Here is a 21557-nt window from a genome sequence, read left to right as displayed (position 1 = left end):
GCCCTACAACAATATTTGCCGTCTGCATTGATTTACTACTATTTAGTAGTCGTTTGCCCATAGATTCCAAGTATTTTTCATTTTATTTGAAATTTATGAATTTGGAGTTGACGATAGAGTTATGTTTGGTTATATTTCTTGTACATAATATTTGGAATGAAATTCATGCTCGAATATACTTTTCAAATTTAAAATACAACTTAAAAGTGAAAAGCAAGTAGGACACCAAGTTATAAGCTTTTTTTACAAATTTGAAATACAACATCAAGTTGGATGTGAAATTTTAAAGTGAATATTTTCATGTCCAAACGCTCCATATTACTTTGACCTTAGTCACCTTAGTGCCGTCATTATTAAAAGTACAAAAGGCATAGCCGTAAGTCCAACTCATAAATAGCTCAAGTCTCAAGTCTCAACTTAGCTTGACCGAAAGCTGACCGGGGACGATGAGTAATCAACCGTTAAACACTCTCCGGCCAAACGAAACCCTAGAACTGGAAAGCGGATTATCTCTAATCCCTCGAATTAAGCTCCTCTTAACAATCTACCGTGCTGACAAATCCGTTTCTCCAATCGATGAATGGAAGTTCAAGCGATCATTAATCGATTACGTCAAATCCAGATTCTCGATCTCCATTCCTGAAGAAGACCTCGAAATCCGTAAATTCAAAGACCTTAACAAGCGCAAGCGCGTGGAACCTGTAGCGCGTGGTCGCCTTTTTGTTCACGACTTAGGGTTTCTATCTAAGGTGATGTTAGGTTTGCCCGTAATTTGGGAAAGATTATTTTCTCCATAGTTTTATCTGTGCCAAAAAGGTCTTATCTGTGCCAAAAAGAATGATCTTTTTTTATATTCGAAGACAATTGATCTTTATACACAAGTTTAAAATTTTGCTCTTCTTTCTTAAATTCCGTGTCCAGTCAAATGGGTTCACGTAAGAAAGAATTCCGTGCCCAGTCAAATGGGTTCACGTAAATTGAAATAGAGGGAGTATTAGTTTTTCATGTGAGGTCTATTGACCGAACCTATTAAAATATTAGGCCCTTTTATTATAGTTCTCTTTGTTTTTGATCTATGTCATTTGAAGGTTTGCAAATTATTAGCTTCTGCATGACGCCTTGTTATTTCTATTCCAACAGGTGATTGGTGAAACTGAAACTGTGGATGATGTGGAGATAGCTGATAAGAAGTTTGTAGAATGGAGGAAGGGTTTTGTGGAGAAATTGGATGGGATTGAGTTGAATTTGGAAGGTGTGAAGTTTAAGTTGAATGTGGAAGTGCCGGTGAGTGATGATTTTGAAGGAATAAAGAAGAAGTGGGAAGAGATTATTGCTTTTGGTGCTCGTGGTTAGTAAATATTTTATGTGTTTTCAGTGTTTTGGATAGTAATGCTGGTATACTTGCTTTATGTTTGTTTAGAGATTTGTATGTTAGTAGAAAACGGCCCGTAAAGAATCTAATGGAGCGGAGTGGATTTTAATATAGATATTTCGTTGCTGTACTAGCCGGAAAACGAAAACAAGAATAGTGAAGAAACTTGGTTGTTTCGGCATAATACATAGATAGACACCTTAACTTGGCCTCAACTGGCAACTAAGCTCTCCAATTTTTGAGAATGCATATCTAGATACCTCAACTCGTCCCCATTGTGTCTCGTGGACACCCGACGCTAACGTGGCGCATAACTTTTGGAGGTGTTTAGATGATCATTTTGTAAGTTGGAGTGTGCAATTGACACTGTGGAGATGAGTTGAAGTGTCTAGATGATCATTTTGTTAGTTGGAGTGTTCAACTGACAGTAGATGCCAAGTTTTGAGTGTCAATCTATGTATTCTGCCTTTTTATTTTATATAAGAAGAATAATAGCCTCTTTTTTTTTTGAGACTGGTTTCACTGGTCTGTATGACTTTCCCTCAATGTAGAAGTGAATCTGCCTGAAAGGTGACGAATGAAATGTGATAGTTAGATAAGAAAATGTGGCTTTTAACTTTCAAATGAGGAGCTAAGAAGAAATCATGCTAAATATTAGACTTTTTAGTTGTTATGTGGTGTATATGGAAGACCTTATGTTTCTGAAGCTGTACATAAAGGGTATAGAGCTGAAACGCTGACAACTTGAGCTCATTCAGTCTAATAGTATCAAAGCTTCTGGCTGAGTTTGTATTTTGAATGAGCTAAGAGTACTTGGTTCCTCATTATACTGTTGGTGAATTCATGCCAGCGTAAAATGATGCGCCAGTGTAAATGGTCCATGCTTTTCACAGGGTTGGTCAACAACAACATACCCAGTGATATCCCACAAGTGGGGTGATCCCACAATTCGATTCTGGGGATGGTAGGGTGGACGCAGACGTTACCCCTAACTTGTGTGAGGTAGATAGATTGTTTTTGATAGACCCTCGGCTCAAGAAAAACATTTTCCAAAACAGGTGTAACAAATACAAGAGCAAAAGCTATGGTGAAAATACTGCAGAAAAGAAAAGTTTTGACATAAAAAATAGTAAAGATAACCCAAGTAAAAGAAACAACAGTAGTAATACAATTGGGGAACAAGATTTTAATAATGATCTGATAAGTAGTGCTTTTCACAGGCTTGTTACCTAGAAATAATTCTCTCTCCTATTTTCTTCTTTACAGGATATCAGAGGAGTGGAAGGATGCAGCCAGATACGATCATCTTGAAAGGTATGCCATCACGATGGTTTGCAGAGACGAGGGTCTCTTCTAAGCCCTCAATGCTGGTTACTCACACAATTATTTCTGCGCTTGGAAAGATAAGGTACTTTCTGTTAGTTTTTCTTTATATTATCTATTAGACTGTTTATGAAAAAAGTATTATTTGTTTGACTGCATGTTTGACATTTGAATTGTTTGTTATGATGTTGAATGCTGTCTATTTGGTCATGGATACTTGCAGCAACTAGCTTCATGTATATCTCGTGCACGAAATGTATCAAGTGCATTTTTTAACCTTTGTTAAGAAAAAGTTTTCTAAAGTGATATTGGTACCTACTAAAAGTTCTGAAAAGTTTTTTCTTCAGAAATGTAGTTACCTACCAAAATTTATTAAACAATCACGTCTCAATTGAATCCAACTATATGTTGTGTAGAGCTGGAGAGTACCTTATTCTGTACTCTGCATCCCTATTTTTGCCTCTCCTTTGAAAGGGTCTACTATGCCCTTATTTATTTCATTATTTCCATTTATCCAAGAAAAGATGGGATGGGAAAGGAAAGGAACTTGCTGATCGCTCACCCTCTCTTTCCAGATTTTAGCTCCGAAGCTTATCATATATTCTTACTGCTCTTTCTTTGGTACTTCTCATCTTTTATTTTTCTTATCTCATCTTTCTCTTGGATAGGAATCTTCATGTTGCTGAGGACAATGGTATAGGTGACGATGCAGATGAAGGAGACATAGTTTCTGGTCTTCATTGTAAGATTGTAGTGCGGTTTGAGACGCACAAGGACTTCTTTGACGCCTTGAAGGTTTTGTGTGGTCGCTCATTACAAAAGGTATATTTGTTGGTACATCAGTCTATTGTTTTTACTTTTTTCCTATAGTTAGCATCCCATGGCACTTTGAAGGGTAGCAGTTGCTCGGCCAAAATTGAAATAAATGAAACAGCTTTTACATAGTTAAAAGGAAGAAAAACTTGAGGTGTGGCTATATTGTAATTGATTCTCTGTTGAAACATATTGGAGAATTATACTTTATGGATTAATCCTTCTCATCTTCTTTAGCACTCAAAGACATTTATGAATTAAATATCTAACATGTGCTTGGATATATGTATAAGCACTTAAAGCCTTACTTAGCTACTGATTTAATAAGTTTTCGTCAAAAAGCCTAATGCTTTAATAAGTGTTACAAATGTTTGTTGTACTTACATACTCCCTTTGTCCCATTTTTATGTGGTACACTTTCCTTTTTGGTCTTTCTCAAAAAGAAGGTTATCTTTCTATATTTAGGAACAATCTAACTTTAAACTTCCCATTTTACCCTTAATGACATGATTCTATGGCCAAAAAATGTCTATGGCGTGTTTTGGATCACAAGTTTGATGGGTCATCTTCCTTTCTTAAACCACGTGCTACATGCTCAATCAAACACCTTTACATAAAAATGGGATAGAGGGAGTACATTTTGCTTGTGCATATGCATTAATTGATAGCCAACAATCCTTGATGGCGTTGTTGCTCAACCGGCAAAAGTTAGATTTTACGTACTCCAGTTTTAATGACACGTTCTGCTGATCCTTCAAAGAAATTGATTTTCATTTGATGCTATTGGTTTTTGGTTAATCATGTGATTGATATTTGTGCAGCAAGGATCACGACTCAGAGCTGATTATGACGTGACTTGGGATAAGGATGGATTCTTCCAAGATGCCAGACATCAAATAGAAGAAAGAAAGAGAATGCCAGGAAGAGGAGTAGAAGAAAGAGATGAAGGTCATAGGCAGCGGTCGCGAGTCTCTCAATTTAGTTCTGAGGAAGGACGGCGAAAGAGATTCAAGGTCTAACGGACACACTTTTAGATACTTCTCCTTCAATTCTTAGTTGTGACTACAGCAACTGTGACTATTAATTGTCTATCTCTTGCTTCTTTCCAAATGTGGCAGAAGTGAAAAAGTAATTAAAGTTGCACATCAATTAGGGAGGAGATTAAATTGAATAAACTTCTTTTTTAATTGCAGGAATAGGGGCAGGAGCGTTTTTGTTTATCACCTTTGGAGAGTTCCCCCGATCAAGCAGAGACCTGAAGATGATATGTAATTTTTAAAGGGTCGAGAAATGATAAATTATCTGATTCTGTTATGTGGCTCCATTTTAACAGGTATATGTTCCTTCTACAGAGCCCAATCTGTACCTTCTTCTGATTAAATCAATGTGTCGACTTAATTTGTTCTTTGAAAAAGCTCTCAAGCAATTGACGTCGCTGATGCTTTGCTATGACCAAGTCAATGCCTTAAATTCTACAGACTTCTACTATACTCCCACCTTAAAAAGGAAAAAGAAAACAAGAAGAGTAGGAGAAATGAACAAATTTATATAATAAAGGGAAAATTGGGCTTGGAGAAAGTGGAGACACTAAACTAATTTATTGGATACTGCTGAAAAATTGAAATAGAAGGCAGGAGTTGCTAATCTATGAAAGCCAGTGAAGGTAGGAGACTTATTCCGTAGTGTCCATCTAAGAGACAGGGACGTTACATGCTAGAGCGAAAGATCTAGAAAAGCAAACTTAATCTTACCAACTCCAGAACGCTACAACAACATACCCAGTGAAATCCTATAATGTGGGGTTTGGGGAGGGTAAAGTGTACGCAGACCTTACCCCTATCTCTGAAGATAGGGAGGCTGTTTCTGAACAACTCCAGAACGCTGAAGACCCAAAATTCCATTTGGCAGTAGTCTTACCATTGTGAGTCAGTGAAAAGAATTAAGAGTATGTTCACTCTGGGAGTTGCACACATCATCATACTTCTAAGTGAGTTTGGATAGAAGTTACTCCCTCTGTCCCGTAAATCATTTCGTAAAGTTAAATTGTGTCTAAACATAGAAAGGTGACATTTTTTTTGGACAGACTAAAAAGGAAAGTGTGCCACATAAATTGAGACAGAGGGAGTAATAGAGTAACATATTAATTGGGTCTATAGGTATAGGAGGCATTTTAATCTCACTGCTCAATTGTAACACTTTAATCCAGTCGCCGACTATGCTTATTGAACAGCATTATTAGAGAATAGGTTCGGCTAACTTCTTTATTGTTTGCTCAAACAAGAAGTCGCCAGGTGTATAGCCGGCCCTATGACGTCGTTACACATGCTGGGGAGACTCGATTTTTTTTTTTGTGAACTCCATTTCGCATCACTTGTTTAGCTGACCCTTCCACCAAGGATACATGTAAGAAGGATTTTGCTGTGCTTAAGATCCTTTTTTTCTTTTGATTCCTGTAGTAACTTTATAAACGAAATAGTAACGAAGTTGGAAAAAAGTAGTAACAACTAGAATCAAAGTGGTAATTTTGACATTCTTTTCCTAATTTTATAATTGTTGAGTTAACTTGATAGGAGTAAAACTTAATTTTGAAAGACTATTTTGTAAACATACTACAATTCTATAAGTATTTCGGAGTACTAGGTTTTGTGCTTCACAGTCTTTTGGTGTTAATTAAAGGGTCCTGAAAATGGTCGCCTCCATTAAGCAAGTACAATGGATTTTGTTATGACAGTTTGAATTCAAGTCTTGACGCGGTTCATTGGCCAAACTATCTTTCTATCGTTCTGCACTTCGTTCAAGTTTTGCCTGCTGCTGCCTTTCCTGTTATCTTTCCATTGTGTAGGTTAATTTGCTGCTCAATGGCCTTTTCACATCATCTTTATCTGCTTTTTGATCTGGATTGATTTGATGTGAATCTCCATGGGCACTTAATGTTCTGTAAATGCTACTGTTAGAACACGGTGCTCTTTACATTGTTTGCAAGCTTGCGGAGTAACAGCAGCAAGCATGTTTGCATAGCTTTTTAGAGTTTAAAATGCAGTTAGTGATAATGTTTACTAATGGCTACAGTCTAGCTGGTGGACTGATATTAAACTGTAGCAGTTCAAAGGTGCTAGGGAAATGCAATATGCTTATTAACAATTAATCATTGCGCCTCAATTCTGAACTACTTGTATTCAACAAATAAATGAATTTTATTATCATAAGCTGCAAAAATTTACTGTCCCTCTTCCTGAGATAATCACGTATTGATTGCTCGTGCACTTGCGAAAGTGTCCAAATTGTCAAGTTTAGCCCCTTCCCAACCCAACACCTCTAACCAGCCTGTTCTGTTCGATTTTTTTTTAGCTCATTTAATACAATCGTTCTGGTCCATTAGGTTTTCTGTAGTTAGCCTTAGCCTACTCAAACCTAACCCTAATTTACGAGCCCGTTAGCGCTATTGTTTAAGCCGACTATGCTATTTATTTAAGGCAAAATTTCTCAAATGACTACCTTATTGTAGCTTCCTACCATTTGTAACTACCCTTTTTAATATTACCATTCGTAGCTAAAAATCTGTTTATTTGTGTATGTTTTCGGATGTATTTGTTGTCAGCAAATACATGAGCATACGGTAAAAAAAGGAACAACTTCCTTTATTTTAGCCTCTAAACGTGGTGATATTAAATGAGAAATCAATATATTTTTTACCTTCCTTTCCACAAAATAAGCTATAATATTCCCTTTCCTTACACGTATCTCTTCTTCCATTCATTCTTCAACAGTCAAAACCGTAAAAATTCAAATTTCAAATTAAATCTGAAATTATAGTAACAAACACAAACACGTCAATCATCAGGTAATTCGTGCAAAAACACTTTTTTTCATTTCACAAATTTCGTCTCTTCAATTTGTATTTATGTGATTTCAATTTTTTTCTTGGATCATAATGTGAGAGTTGTTTTATTCTTCTGATTTTTTTTTTATTTCTGTCTTCATCACTGATATTCGAAAATAATGAGGTAATCTCATTGTAAGCGTGTCAATGAATGAACAATGCTTTTGAAAATTTCGGTTGAAAGTATGTTAATGTACATGAATGGTTAGGAATCCAAAAAAAAAGGATCCAGTTCATATCTTTTATTTTTCTGAAGCTAAACTATGTTTTTCTGAACTAATTTTCATATAAGTAGCAATTTATGCTAAAACTAATTATTTCTGAAGTGTCAAAATATATGTATGTTATATTCCAATATGTTTTCTCTTTTACACATTCCAATAACTTTTCGAAGTGTTCATCAATAACTTTCCGAAGATCCAGTTCATATTTTTTTTGTTCCTCAATCTAAACTACGTATTTCTGAACTGTAATTCAATATCTAAACAATGTATTTCTGTACAATGTGAACTGAACTATGTTTACTATGTATTTTTATAATATCCAAACTATGTATTTATGCACTGTCTAAACTATGTATTTCTGAACTATATAAACTATGTATTTGTCAACTATTTTTCATATCAGTTTATGCTAAACTATGTATTCTGGAGTGTAATTCAATATGTGTATGTTATATTAGAATTATTAGTGAGTAATTCTAATTTGTATAAATTATTTAAATTTGAACGTGAATATTATGTAGGGCATACATATTACAGGTTTTATGTTGACACAGTGATTCAAGGATTTTTTTTTTTTTTTTATATAAAATGGCCAATATTTCATCGTTGATTAGACACTCTGGTATTTGGAACGACGAGAATAAATACGTCAATTACAAAATCGATGCTGTGACTTTCAAGGAGTATTCGACGTATGAGGAATTGTTACAAACAGTTGCAACACAATTGAATTTGGACACGAAAATGAAAATCATAAGCATAAAATACATGGTTGAAGGTGATTATATTCCAATGGAAATTCACAATGACATGGGTGTTAGGGTGTATGTGGAACTGAAAAAAGAGAACAAAGCATTACCAATGTACCCATTATGTATCATTACAACTGATAGAAGCATGGAGATATGTATATCGGATGAGAGTTGTGTTGAAGGTGATTATTTGCAAATCGGATACACGAATCAAACAGTTGGTTCCCATGATTTTGCATCATCAAGTTGTGGAAAGGCTGATTTGTTATTCGAAAACAACAAGGGTATGGTTATTGATGACAAGAACCAAAAAGTAGTTGTCGTCAATCAAGTATACAAGGATAAAGATACATTAAAATCTGTGATGGTGAATTATGCAATTATGAATAGGTTCAACTATCGGACAGAAAGGAGCAATGCAATAAGGTACTAAATTTGCATTTGTTTATGTATTTGCAACTGTGTGTTGTTATGTATTTGAACCGTGACAGTGTATGTTTGTTAATTTGTACGAGTGGAAGTATTTCTCAGCATGTGTATGTTTATTATAAAGTAGAATCAATACTGATTTGTATGTATTTGTATTCATAAATAATGTATTTGGTTTGGTTTGCATTTGATTAACTTATTTACATATGGTAAAGTTACTCATCTGTCCTTTTGTATTAATAAAACAAGAATAAATACATTACTGATGCATTTTACATTAATCTGTTTTTTTATTTATTTATTTCTCTTGTTTTTTTGTTGTAGCTACACTCTTGTGTGCGTATCAGGAGAGTGTGATTGGAAATTCAGGGCGTCAAGTGTCGGTAAGTCAGGAATGTTTAGAGTTAGGGAGTTTCAAGACAAACATACATGTCCATTGAAGGAAAAGGTTTATTCCCAATGCCAAGCTACAAGTCGGTTGATAAGTGGGATTGTCAAACCAAAAATATCAAATCATAAGAGGAAATATACGCCTAAAGACATTGCGGAGGACAAAAATGATTTCGGAATGGATGTGTCGTACATGGTTGCTTGGCGGGCCAAAGAAAGGGCGATGAATGATTTAATGGGTGAACCGGCTGATTCTTATAAAAGACTACCTGGATATCTATACATTTTGGATAAGACTTACCCGGGTTCACATATCAGAATGCGTAAAACGGAGAAATGGATTGAGCTGGCTAATCACTTGATGACCCGGTGGAGAATGTGAACAGAGAGTCGCTCCCATAAACGAATGAATGGGACTCCATCTGTTAACCGAGGGTGGACAATGACTTCTAACATAGCAGAGTGCATTAACCGACATCTTCTAGCAGCTAGAGAACTGCCTATATATGACTTTCTCGAAGAAGTTAGAAGGATGTTTGGGAGATGGAATTACAATAACCGGAGAAATGGAACATACACGTTCACTACACTCGGTAAAAAGTTTCAGAAAATGCTATCAATCAACGAGTATCTATGTCTACGAATGACGGTATGTTTCATTTTAATGCGTGTTATAATTTATTTGACAAACTTGTACTTGTACTAATCTGGTGTTTCTACACATTATACATTTGTGTATTTGGTATCCATGAACAGTTAGTGTTAATGTAAATTATATGACTACCTTTGAAAATTGATATGTATTTGTTTAATGATTTGTTCATTTATTTTAAAATTCTGATTGTTTCAATAACAAATACATGTAATATTTATTTTTTCAGGTAGAACCGTCAACAGAATTCGTGTACACAGTACATGATGGAGGACGACGATTCATTCTTAATTTGAATAGCAAAACTAGCAGTTGTCGTATGTTTCAACTAGATGAAATCCCCTGCCCGCATGCATGGGCTGTCATTAAAAAGAAAAATCTGGTTGCTGAGGATTATTGCTCTGATTTGTTCAAACCGGCGACCGTGTTGAAGACATATGATGTACCTGTGGATCCTCTACCCGACGAGCGTGAATGGAACATTCCCAACCACATCTTGGAGGATGTGGTTTTGCCCCCAAGATACAAGAGACCGCCTGGTAGGCCAAAGAAGAGGCGTGATAAGCCTTTAAGTGAATTGTTATTTGGAAAGGGCAGACATGCTTGCAGTACTTGTGGACAAGTTGGGCATAACAGACGTTCATGTAGTTTTGAGCCTCTGAGGAAGTGAATTTTTCTTGTGTTCCTATCCATTTAACTTTTTTACCGAAGATAGATTGGTTATTTAAGTATTTGAACACTTGTGTCAAAAACTTCCATTGACACTTGTTGTAGTATTATAGATATTTTTGCAATGAAATGAATGTCCCATTCAAAATGATCTTAATTGAATTTTTTTTCACAATACGTATGGTGTTTTTTTCAACATAAAAAAATAATGCGTACTTGGTAAAATAACATACATATTATATCTGTAAAAATGATAAAGTTATTTTTATTTTCGATTTTTTTTGGATTGGAGGATCGTAGTTGTGCTGGTAATGTCAACTTAAAATTATGTATTTATTGGCCTTCTGAAAAATGGTATAAACTGTAATAGAACATACATGGTTTTTGTGATCCTAAAATTACACGGTAATGTTCATGTATTTTTAACACAAAAAAAAGGCAAACCATGTTCCAGTATGAAATGGTGTTGTCTATTCAACCTCGTAGCACAGCATATGTGGTATAAAAACGTACGTATTGTTTCCGAAACTGATGAAGATGGTTTATTTGAATTATTTTTTTTTTATTGAAATCATATAGTTGTGCTGGCCATATCAAATACGCAAGATGTGTTTATTAACCTAAAATATATCTAAAACATACATATTTTGTGAACCTGGGGAATTAAACATACATATTTTGTGAACCTGGTTAATAAATGTATTTGTGGATTCATGATGTCGCATTTTACTGTATTTTTTTCAAACTTCAGATTTATTTGACAATATATGGAACTAAGTACATCAAACAGATGGAACATAAAACCACTGAGATTTCTTTGGTTAAATGATAATTATCCAACATAAGTCAAAATACATCTAAAAGCATCAGATTGTTTGCTGTAATGAAAAAAAGGACAAAAAAAAATTGAATGCACGAATAGTATTTATCAAACATCAATTGCATCTACAGTGTCGTAATCGATTGCTGGCCTAATCGGTCTTGGTGGAACTTCATTATCACTCTCTGCATTGTCAGCAACCTTGCCTTCAGCGTAGTCCCATAAGAGTGCACCGTATCTCATACGCTGTATGTGTGCATCAATGACATCTGCAATCCTTTCACCCGATGTCAAATACTCAGCATACGCTGCCACAAAAACACCACAGTCCCTAAAAAAAAAAAAAAGAACTTGTATTAGAAAATATATGTTTCAAGTTCTAAACAAGGTATCTCAAGTTCAAACAACTCATGTATTTTAGAAGAATAATAAATTGATATGATATATCATGTATTTGATACTCTATGATATTTTTAAAAATGTATGTCTACAACTTACGTTCTACCAGCAGTTTGATGCGGAAGATTATCAACATAGACAACTGCAAGGATATCGATCTGTCCCCTATCCGCATATGCTGGGTCTTTCACCAAATCTATGCTTTTTTGATTTACATAGAATCCAGCCAGATGTAGGAAATGTGGCAGCAGTGTAGCAAGCTTTTTTATTTCATTCCTAACAACTGCGTTGTGGCCGGCTGATTGATACGAGTTGTAAACATACAGACGCCTGTACATTTAAAAAAAAAATAAAAAAATCAGCGGCCAATTAATGAATGAAAAACTAATGATAAATATTTAATTCATCATTAAAAATACCTGTCCTTGAATGAAAGGAGTACCAATAACCAATGATTTTCTTCTCGTATATTCACCGGTATTAACACGTTGTCAACGGTATGCCACGGGACATTGGCAATAAGCCTGTGGCCCTTAACATACTCAATCAATACTTGCTCTTCGTTTGCCACAGTTGTCTGTGTTTCAACATTGCGATATGCGTGGTGGACCACATCAATTCTCTGCTTGAATAGGCAGTCAACAGTGGTGAAGCTGAAATTGTTCCTTTTATCGTACTTTCCTTTCTTCCGAAAGTAATAGAAAATGACGTCAATGTGCTGGAATTGTTAAAAAATACATAAATTAGATCACAGTCAAATACATAAAAAAACTTCGTAGTAGCAAAAATGTGGATTTCAGAACCTCTCTGTATTTTACAAAAACACAGCAGACCGAATGTCCTGAAATACATCCATCTCTGTATTTTACAAATACACAACAGCTAAAATACACAAAGTGCACTTGTAAAACAACTAGTTGATAGGCATATCATTGCTGATAAAAATCACCTCGTCATTCCAAAACCATCCATCGATAACAGGTAAAACCAGTTCTTATCATTGACAGTTGTGATGCCAAAATTGTATTTGACTCAATTGTCAAAAACTATCATTTTTTTTTGTAATGGTTTTCGTTGTTCTTTCTGCGGCAACAAAAAAACCAAATACATCAACTTATTCACAAAAATCATGCGGAATCACTATATGTAAAACTGGGAGAAAAACACATACTTGCTATCGTGCCTCACAAGCAGACCGTTTCGGAGCCAAGTACGGTATTCATCCACCATCTGTACATCAAGTGGACCAGTAATGGGATCTATCTGGAATGAATATTTTTTATCAAACCCATGTACATGATTCTTGCCCGAAATACTACCTGTGTATTTGGTCTTTAAACATTAACAGTTGCGTATTAAAAAAACAAACAAGTAAATTAAAAAGTAGATATATACCAAAATCTGTCACAAACGATGAAGACTTGTATTTACTGGGGCATGTAGCTCGTGTGACTGATGGATGTAACATGATTTCTTTCCCTGGGGTTTGGCTTGGTAAATACTCATCAGGCAACAACCACTGAGACAACGACTGAGCGTTACAAACTGCTGCCTGGGGTTCCTCTAAGACAGTTGAGCTGGTGTTTTCCTCGGTTTTTTCTGTGTGAACTTGTTCGTTAGTCATTTCTGATTCTGCTATATTTGCTAGCACCTGTGCGATCATCTACTAAAAAAAAAATACAAAAAAGAAACATTATTCAATCACTTGTATGATACATTTTAAAACCGAAAAAATGGGTGAATCAGAATTCGTTGTTATCGAACCTCAGAATTATTTGAATCATCAGAACATTTTTGCTCTTCCATAGTATGTTTCCCCGAACGTTCAACCGAGTCTTCGGTTCTCCTGAAAGATCACCTCCTTCTGCAATCTCTTCGGTTGAAGCTTCCATCGTATCGCCGCTCTCATTGCCAATATCAGCTTGAATATCCGGTGCAATACCCTTTTCCTTAAAAAAAACACAGGCCAAAAGTCTATAAAAATACATATATTTAATAGATAAAGAACTATATAAAATACATAAATACATGAGAAAGTATTTGTTGATGATGTCCAAAAGCAATAAACAAATACATAAAGAAAACAGTGAACAGTCATGGTGTGAAACAAACAGTACACAAAAAAAATACATGACACTACTCTTTGTCATATTAATATCAAATACATAATATTTTAAATGCCAGTAGTTCCCAAATTTTCAGCATACCTGAATTATATTTTTTTTAAAATAAGATATAAAAATGAATAAAAAAATACCTCTGTTGGATCCACCGGACGTTCAACCGAAGTCTTCGGTTCTCCTGAATGATCACCTCCTTCCGCAATCTCTTCGGTTGAAGCTTTCAGCGTATCGCCGCTATCATTGCCAATACCGACTTGAATATCCGGTGCAAGACCCTTCTTCTTATAAAAAACACAGGCCAAAGTATATAAAATAAATGAATCTAATATATAAAAAATAATATTAAATACATAAATACATAGAAGTATTTGTTGATGATGTCCAAAAGCAGTAAACAAATACATAAGGAAAACAGTGAACAGTCATGCTGTCATACAAAATAGTACACAAAAAAAAATACATGACACTACTGTTTTTCATATCAATAACAAATACATAATATTTTAAAGTCCAATAGATCCCCATTTTTCATCATGTCTGCATTATCTTTTATTAAAAAATAACATATAAAAATGATTAAAAAATGATAAATACATTTAAAATATATATATATATATATATATATATATATATATATATATATATATATATATATATATATATATATATATATATATATATATATATATACCTCTGTTGGATGCACATCACCCGTATCAGTCTCCATGTGAATATCGTCATCATGGTCCATGTAATCATCAGCTGGTTGATTTATGTTGCCATCATGTAAAGGAACATGAGTTTCACTGTCATCATCCTAAAAAAAAATATGTATTTGTTAGATACATATGCTTCCTACTTCACACTGAAGGCAATCGTTTGAGTATGTATTTATTGATTTTTTTTTACCTTTTCTGAGTTTTGTTTCCCTTTGACATGTTCCAAAACCTTTTTGAATTTTTTATCAATAGTTTTGCGAAGATCCTTGAGCTCAGTAAAAAAAACCATGAATTCAGCAACCGCCTAAATGGTAAAAACAACAAATTCATCATAAAAATCCTCATTTGCTTGTAGTTTGATGAATATCAAAATAAAATTAGAAAACTTACTGCCTGCTTAAATTGATTAAGTTCCTGCCTCAAACTTGTGAGGTCAACTGATTTGCTGGTGGATACGTCGTCAACAGGAACGCGGTGGACACTTGGAGCATCTTTTTCTTTTTCCTTTGATTGAACTGGCTTATCTACCACCGAAGTAGATTTTTTAGATGATTGTCCAACTGTAGGTTTTTTTGGGATAGTGGTTGGTGACTTCTGAACAAGCAATGCTGCCGTCGACATCTTCCTGGGCTTCTTGTGCGGTGGAGATTTTGAAGCATCGTTCTTTTGAGTTTTCTTGGCAGCGGCAACATGGGGAGGTGTTGTGGTAAAATCAGCATATTCATTTTCCTCCTCTTGGTGTGTTTGGGGTGGTGGTGCACGTCTGTTGACCAGATATGCACGCAGACCAAGCTTCTCAACCTCTGATATGGTCGGAACAATGTTGTTGAATTTACAACTAATGTCCTGCACATAATATATTGTGAACTGTCAATTCAGAACCTCTATGTAGTTTACAAATACACAGCAGACCTATATTGCTAGAAAAAAACCTATCTGTATTTTACAAATACACAGCAGCAAAAATTACGCAAAATGCACGTGTAAAAAACTAGTTGGTAAGCATATATTTAATGTAAGTATTTTACCTCACCGTCCTTAAACATGCCCAACATCAAGTAGTTAACAGATGGCTTTGGGTTCACTGTTCTCCAATTAAACATTTTTGGGATTCGGCTTTCGGTTTTAACCATTAAATTAGGGTCAACATTAGAGCAACACTCATATATCCACACTTGCATAGCAAAAGGGAAACCCCGTAGACAATAAAACTGCTTCGGCTTGTCCATCTTGTGGTGAATACTCTTAATCAAATCATCAAATGCTTCCTTACCCCAAGTATGTTCATTGTACTGTTCACTCTCCACCAAGTCAAAATGATGTCTTGGGACTGTGACGTTGCTCTTTTCACTTGAAAGTATGTAATTATGAATGAAATACAGGATAGCAATCTTTACAGCATCTTCATCTGCGTTATCACCAACACCCCAATCCTTGTCTTCAAAGCACTTATTTAAAGTCATCTTTAAAACACTATTACCAGAACCACCGAAATATTGATCCAACAATCTGTTAGAACCCTCGTCAAAAACAACTTCATCCCCGTAACACTTCAAACCAGTAATTAAAGCAAATTCAAAAAGACCGAATGTCAATTCCGTCCCGTTAATATCGATAACAAACGCATCGCTATTACTACGCTTCAACTCCCTAACCATAAAACACCTAAACAACTGACCCTGCACCTCGGTGTCAACTTGCATCTCCATATATTTTCCAAAACCAGTTTTGGAAAATAACTTGAATTGTCTATCTGTCAGTTTTTCCTTCAACTCATCTTTAATGTTATGGTTCATATATGAAGCATAACGTATCGGTTGAGTGGGGGGACGTTTAACCAGGAATTTTGAGGCTTGAAAGTTTGAATATAATGGCAACACATGAGATACAAAAATACATACGAATGCTATCACAGTCATTAAATACATGCAAACAAAAAACAGTCATTAAGATGTTTAGCTGACAAAAGTTGAACAAATACACCTTTTATCTGACACATACACATGCCTGCTTTTTAAAACATACATAACCTGTTATTAATTTGAAAATTGCACAAATGTGAGGAATTACAAATACATGATACATAGTTTGATATTTTGATAGCAAAAATGGTTAGTGAAATACATGACACAGTTGTATGTATGTTTTATATACAAACTCTTTCAAAACACAACAAAAATAAATACGAATGCTATCCCATATGAATTGTTCAGATCAATAAATACATGGAAACAAAAACACAGTTATTAAAGATGTTTAGCTGACAAAAGTTGAACAAATACCCCTTTTATCTGACATTTACACATGCCTGCTTTTTAAAACATACATAACCTGTTATTAAATTGAAAAAATACACAAATGTGAGAAAAAACAAATACATGATACATAGTTTTATATTTTGATACCAAAAATGGTTAGTGAAATACATGACATAGTTGTATGTATGCTTCATATACAAAACTAATTCAAACAATACAAAAATACATACGAATGCTATCCCCTCTATTAATGAAATGTTCAGATCAATAAATACATGCAACTATACTTACGGAAGCGGTCAAAAATACATCAATCATTAACCGAATTTGGGCAACATGTACAATATAATTTTATTCACAAAAAATATATATATAATAAATGAAAAAATACCTGCTTGTTCATAGTTAATTGTTGTTCTCCGGCATCTGTCTCTACAACATTCTTCCCTTTGCTACTATAAGCAACATCGGATGTTTTTCTCCTCTTTGTGGCAGTATCAAAATCATTTTTTTTTTCCAAATTAACAGTTGAAGGAATTCTGATTCTGGAAGGATCATGGATTTTCTTAGATCTCCTTTCAGCAACAAATTTCTCAGCAGAAGCTGCATCAACATCATGTTGTTGCTGAGAAATACCCAAATCAAAAGAAGGGGAATCTAAATTTTGAAGAGTATGTGGTATACCTCTTGTAACCCTACCAGATGTGCTTTCATCCGCCATTAATTGATGTTTTTCACTACTCAAAATGGGAAACCCTAAGCATTGAAAGTTATAATTTTTGAAAACAGTCAAGAATATTGAATTAAGTTGACTAAAATACACAAAATAATGAAAACTTACACAAATACACAGCCACCCACGAATCTCGGCAAAGTAAATGTAGTGGAATCGTGCTTGATGGTAATGGATAGATTCTGAGGAGAAAAAAACGGCTAAAATTAATGGAAAGGGAGAGAGAAACTAACGTATATTACGTGCGTTTCAAATATGGGAAGTTGGGATAGTGTTTACCTTTATTTACGGTGTATTTGAGAACTGATAAGTGGAAGTTACTGTTGTATCTAGAATGGGTAATTTAGAAAATTAATTAGCTATTATTATTAATTTTAGTAAAAGGTAGTTATTAACATTAAATAGGTAGTAAAAGTAGCTATAACAAGTAAAGTTTCCTTTATTTAATTTGTTATCTGTGACATCATTTTATGCTTTGATTTAGCGAATTGCTCTTCACAAATTGCACAGGGTGTTTACACTAAGGCAATACATGCATGGCATATTTTTTAATATGGAGTTCTGTTACTTAACAATGATTAATTACTATGACTTTTATTTCATTTAATCACTTAACCATGGTAAGTGGTTTTGATTCAGTGTAAATACCTAGTGCAGGTATGTTTTTACTACTGAATTCTCGTGCATAGTTCCCCCAGGAAGCAATTTATGCCCTTGTTCTCAGAATAGAAAGAAAGTAAAACACAAAGCAAGAGAAAAAGTTATGTATATTTCATAATCATTTCATTAGAAGTTGAGGCCGCCACGCTAATGAAACTGCAAGATGTGGACGACAATTAAGTACCAAAAAGTGGGACCCAAAAAGAATTATAAACAGTAATTAAGGATTTATTAGTACAAATGAAGATCAAGTCTGGTGGCTGCTGACATCAAAAGATAAAATATTAAATCTAAATAGTTCTTTGAAAAATGTCATTTAGAAAGGTTGCAGTGGTATCTTGTCAAAGATTTTCGATTTAGTATTACGTCGCATAAAACAATTTGCATTTATCCATGGTTTGGTGTTAACTGGAAACTGGAAAGTGATATTTGGATGCAATTTTTGTACACATAATGCAATAATAATTATTCTTACTTGAAGAGGGTATGGAGTGTTCTTCTATTTTTTGTACTTATATCTTTATTCAATTATTTGTCTGTATTATTCTTCTCTTTAGGCTTGAATAAGTGATCACCAAGGAATGTATTGGGATGGATGGGAGCTCTTCAACCTTAATCAAAAGTCTCATGTTCGAGTGCGGTGAATGAAAAATTTTCCGATTGTGGCGCTTTTTCCCTATAATGAGTTCTACACCACGCAGATCCAGATTAATTGAACCAGTAGACATCGTATACTAAGTGGTTAAACAAAAAGAATTTGATTATGATGCGCACGATGCAACGAAGGAGACTATGATGCGGACAGATAATTGTGATTATGCAATGTAAGGGATAGCAAGGTGCTGTAAATGTGCAGCCCGTCAGGATTAGTCACTTGGAAAATAGGAAAACGTATTGACCCAAGTGCTCTTTATTTTAGTGAATTATATACCCCCGTAGGCCATAATAAGGAAAAAAATTACAAAGATAAAAAGAAGGCCAACGTTATCTGGTTATATCTTTGATTCTTTATATAAAAAAACAAAGTCAAGAAGGAGGCAGGTGAATGACATCAATTTTACGAAATTTATTAAAGGTTACTGACTACTAAGGATGATACTATGATTTTGTCAAAACTGCGCTGGTTTAATAAATTATAATCCTCTGATAAACACTCAAGTTTTTCTTTATTCAACATTTCGGATAACTTCAATGAAGTAATTCAATGAAATATGGCTGTTTTTCTGATCTAAAATGGCAACCACATTGTTTTAAGAATTTATTATATTTGAGAGACGGCCTTTATCTTTGATTGATCAAAATAAGAGCGGGTGTTTTTTATGTATCAAGACTAGATAAATTTTAAACACTCTAGGATTGTCAGGCTGCATGGAATTTACTAAAAAAAATTAACGGAACTACCAAGAATCAGTACTTCGTCAACTTTTCTATTAATTATTTCAGCATAGAAACTTGTTGCAGAGAAATGCGAGTTTGTTTTGTTCATTTTATTCATCCCCTCTATCAAAATGATAAACAAGGAAGGGTCAAAATGATCAAAAAGGAAGGGAGCTAGCTCGTTGTCAATATCATAGCTTGTGAATTACGATAAATGTACAATTTATGTGAATCTTTTCGGAGCATGAGGGTCAACCTTTATAACTTTAACCGTGAATTTTAATATAGATTTTTCAAGTTTATAAAAATAAAATTTATATATTTAGAAACTACACAAAGAGTACTATAAGTCATGATAATTCTTAGTTTAAATAATTTAGAAAAAGAATTAGAAAAACGTGATCAAAGAAACACCTCATAGACTCCCTAAATAGTAAAAGGTTCACATAAATTGAAACAGAGGGAGTACTTGATGGAATACAGGCATAAATAGCGGAAGCAAATAGCCAGGATCGAACTTGCATGTAATATAGACAACACAAAATCAAGATATTAATCAAACATAAAATTGATATTTATCTCTTGAAGTGTGAATGCAACCTCGAATCTAGCCTTCAAGCACGAGCAAAAGCTTTCCACGCGTTCATCCTTCAGTTCCACAGTCTTCTGCTGTGTAACCTGAATAATACCAGAATCTGCAAAATTCGTGTGGGCGAATTTCTATGGAAAAAATGTACAAACTTGTAAAACCCTTAGCCTCCATATGGAATAAGACCCCTATTTTATAACTATAGGGTTTAGGGTTTTCACCCTTTTCCAAAACCTGCTGGGTCTTTATTTTCCACCAAGAAATAATATTTCATTTAATTCTTTATTATTTCCGGGCACAGCAAGGAACACAGAATTTAATTAACGAGACTTCCTATTATGGAATTAATTCAAAATATCTGAATTAATCCTATCATAATAAATTACGAATTATTCCACTAAAAAATTATAACTGCACTCCTCAGTTCAATTTCGAAAGATTTCATTAAATCTTATTTAACTCCCCATGTTAAGATTACATATACCAATCAATTAAATTAAATTATCATTGACTAATTGAATCTTTTATATTTCCGCTTAATTTATATCATGTGATGGATACAAAATCCACCTGCAGGGTTTTCACATGAGACTTATAAGCATTCATAAAAGGGTATCATCAATCTCAAAGTCGAGACATGGATTCTATCAACTAATTACTATTTCACAAATGAATTTTGCCATTATCCAATTTACCAGGATTACATAGACCCGCAATTGAGTCGTACCTTTTAATAAATCAAAATAATGAACAAATCACATTGATCATAATAATTATATCAAGATTAAGAGTATAAGTACATTTAATGAACTAGAGAATTTGTTTTATATATTCAGTACAAAAACACTTATCTCTACTTGGTCCATTCAATACATACAAAATGTACTAGCACAAGAAGACGGAACTATACCGTTCCCATAATGAAGATACATTATATTACTCTTGTGCTACAATCATACCGATGGCTTTGTCCAAATTCCATCGTAGATTGTGAATATAAATTTTATATTTATAAGAATCGATGATTTAATCTTTCGTGTATAAGCTAAGCTCTATACACTAAATCATCTACTATATAAGTAAAAGACACACATACTAGTACATGATCTATTTAACTCTTTATTAAAAATTGAATAAATACTATATCCAAACACATGATTAATAGTATATATCCCAACAGTACTAACATTTGAGATATAAAGTGGAAATCAGAATGTTCTACTATATTCTGACGGAAGAGGAATCTAAGTGGGCGTTTGGCCATAAAAATTATTCACTTTTTTCCGGAGTTGTATTCCGGAATACTAAAAACAAGAAAAACTTGTTTTTCAAAAAATTTCAACTTTTTTCACTTTTTTACATTACATTTCATCAA

General features: G+C 34.1%; 4 protein-coding genes across 4 annotated transcripts; 3 read left to right on the top strand and 1 right to left on the bottom strand.

The window, feature by feature from the left end:
* Positions 1 to 297: 297 nt before the first annotated feature.
* Positions 298 to 4922, top strand: LOC132627768 (uncharacterized). Its single transcript, XM_060343344.1, has 6 exons — positions 298 to 749; positions 1141 to 1348; positions 2639 to 2780; positions 3364 to 3517; positions 4330 to 4521; positions 4702 to 4922. Exons 1-6 carry the CDS (start codon positions 447 to 449, stop codon positions 4705 to 4707), a joined length of 1005 nt encoding a protein of 334 aa, XP_060199327.1. The 5' UTR covers positions 298 to 446; the 3' UTR covers positions 4708 to 4922.
* Positions 4704 to 10639, top strand: LOC132627767 (uncharacterized). Its single transcript, XM_060343343.1, has 4 exons — positions 4704 to 4841; positions 6240 to 8790; positions 9118 to 9832; positions 10065 to 10639. The coding sequence occupies exons 2-3, from the start codon at positions 8201 to 8203 to the stop codon at positions 9563 to 9565; spliced, it is 1038 nt and encodes a 345-aa protein (XP_060199326.1). The 5' UTR covers positions 4704 to 4841; positions 6240 to 8200; the 3' UTR covers positions 9566 to 9832; positions 10065 to 10639.
* Positions 9590 to 10505, top strand: LOC132629080 (uncharacterized). The gene is made up of 2 exons (XM_060344818.1): positions 9590 to 9832; positions 10065 to 10505. Exons 1-2 carry the CDS (start codon positions 9590 to 9592, stop codon positions 10503 to 10505), a joined length of 684 nt encoding a protein of 227 aa, XP_060200801.1.
* Positions 10640 to 11432: 793 nt separating the features above from the next.
* Positions 11433 to 16361, bottom strand: LOC132629079 (uncharacterized). Its single transcript, XM_060344817.1, has 12 exons — positions 15594 to 16361; positions 14956 to 15411; positions 14756 to 14869; positions 14538 to 14663; positions 13981 to 14127; positions 13547 to 13672; positions 13155 to 13386; positions 12895 to 13042; positions 12527 to 12581; positions 12143 to 12441; positions 11823 to 12053; positions 11433 to 11655 (listed from the first exon to the last, which is right to left on the bottom strand). The coding sequence occupies exons 1-12, from the start codon at positions 16359 to 16361 to the stop codon at positions 11433 to 11435; spliced, it is 2925 nt and encodes a 974-aa protein (XP_060200800.1).
* Between the last annotated feature and the right edge of the window lie 5196 nt (positions 16362 to 21557).

The sequence above is a fragment of the Lycium barbarum genome, chromosome 2, assembly GCF_019175385.1.
Source record: "Lycium barbarum isolate Lr01 chromosome 2, ASM1917538v2, whole genome shotgun sequence".
Classification (NCBI taxonomy): Eukaryota; Viridiplantae; Streptophyta; class Magnoliopsida; order Solanales; family Solanaceae; genus Lycium; species Lycium barbarum.
The sequence above is the reverse complement of the archived record's forward strand: the minus strand, read 5'-3'. Positions and strand labels throughout refer to the sequence as shown.